Source organism: Poecilia formosa, unplaced genomic scaffold, assembly GCF_000485575.1.
Source record: "Poecilia formosa unplaced genomic scaffold, Poecilia_formosa-5.1.2 Scaffold192, whole genome shotgun sequence".
NCBI lineage: Eukaryota > Metazoa > Chordata > Actinopteri > Cyprinodontiformes > Poeciliidae > Poecilia > Poecilia formosa.
In genome coordinates, this window is record NW_006800131.1 from 150,308 (window position 1) to 151,711 (window position 1,404).

Below are 1,404 nucleotides of genomic sequence, written 5' to 3' on the forward strand. Positions count from 1 at the left end.
AACTTTATCTTTTGGTTATGTAAGTTTTAAATAATAAATGACTGATAATTTGATAAGTTACACAGTACTTGAGTAGACATTTTACCAAAAACTCTTTTACTACTTTATTGTCACAATAGAAAGGGCAAAGTCAGGAAGCAGGTAAGGAGCGATTATAGCATGCTGAGGAAAAGTAAAGACTTTAAAACATTCTTTTTTTGTATTTTAACCTACATAGTGTGTCTCAGTTAGTAAATTCAGATACTGAAAAAAAATTCTGACATTGTAATTTATTTATTACAATTTATTACAGTTTATTTAGCATAGCTATATTTTAAGAGGTGGCTCAAGGAGAGTTTCAAAATTCAAAGCGGAACTAAAAGTCGTTAACAGTTTCCTCTGTGGAGCAACAGTGAAACACACAGGAAACAAAAACAGCACGGATAGCAGCGATAGCTCTTCTTCTGTCAGAAGGCATGTTGATCAAGGGTTTTGGTGTTTTGTAGGAATATTTGAGAGTTTGCAATAGCATTGTCTTCTATCGTGCCACAAATAGTCGTTCACTGTTTCTTCCGTGGAGCCACAATGAAACAGACAGGAAATAAAAACAGCACAGGTAGAAGCGTTAGCTTCCCTTCTGTTAGAATGTAGTTTGAAGACGGGTTTTGTATTTTGGGTAAATATTTGAGTGTTTGCAGTAAAAATGTCTTCAGTTCAGCGTCAGAGAGAGTTAATCAACGAGCAGTTAACTCCTGCTGAAGAAACATTAACGGAGTTTAAAGAAATCATCGTCAAGTCCGAGGAAGAGACGGACGATCAGAGCAGACTGCTGGACTGCAAGCGGACTCCCCAGATAATCTTACACCGAATAGGTAGGAAACACTGTCCCGTCTTAATTATTAGAGACAAGTTAAAGAAAGTTGTTTGGGACCGACTCTGAATTTGGCATGAAACTAAATGCTAAAAGATTACAACAATAAACACCTGAAACGGATCAGTTCTATTCCACGGCTTAGTTGGAACATGCCAGTACATAGCATTGACTGAACGAAAGAAACGACTGCTACAAAGTCAGCCTTATAACCACTTAAAGAACATTTCTACAATTAAAGGACTAATGTCCCATTAAGATCTAGAGAGACGCATCCATGTGTTTATCTTTAGTCGCATTGATTACTGCAACAGTGTCCACACAGGTCTAACTAAAACAACAATGCTCCTTCTGCAGCTGATCCAGAACGCTGCTGCTGGAGTTCTGACTAAAACCAGGAAGTTAGAGCACATCACCCAGTTCTAAAGTCCCTACGCTGGCTCCCTGTAGCTCAGAGAGTAGACTTTAAAATACGTTTAGTTTATAAATCACTGAATGGCTCAGCACCACAATACACTTAAGATCTGCTGTTGTATCAGCCTTCCAAACCTCTG

General features: G+C 38.1%; 1 protein-coding gene across 2 annotated transcripts in view; it reads left to right on the forward strand.

Annotated features, from left to right (window-relative positions):
• The first annotated feature begins 339 nt into the window (after positions 1 to 339).
• The window catches only part of LOC103147900 (gastrula zinc finger protein XlCGF57.1-like), a 10,146-nt gene continuing 9,081 nt past the window's right edge, over positions 340 to 1,404 (forward strand). Inside the window, exon 1 of one of the 2 annotated variants that reach the window (XM_016678857.1) lies at positions 340 to 851. In XM_016678857.1, the coding sequence (XP_016534343.1) occupies positions 683 to 851 (169 nt within the window). In that variant the 5' untranslated portion in view covers positions 340 to 682. The remainder of the gene's footprint in view (positions 852 to 1,404) is intronic. The other variant, XM_016678858.1, reaches the window with a different exon arrangement.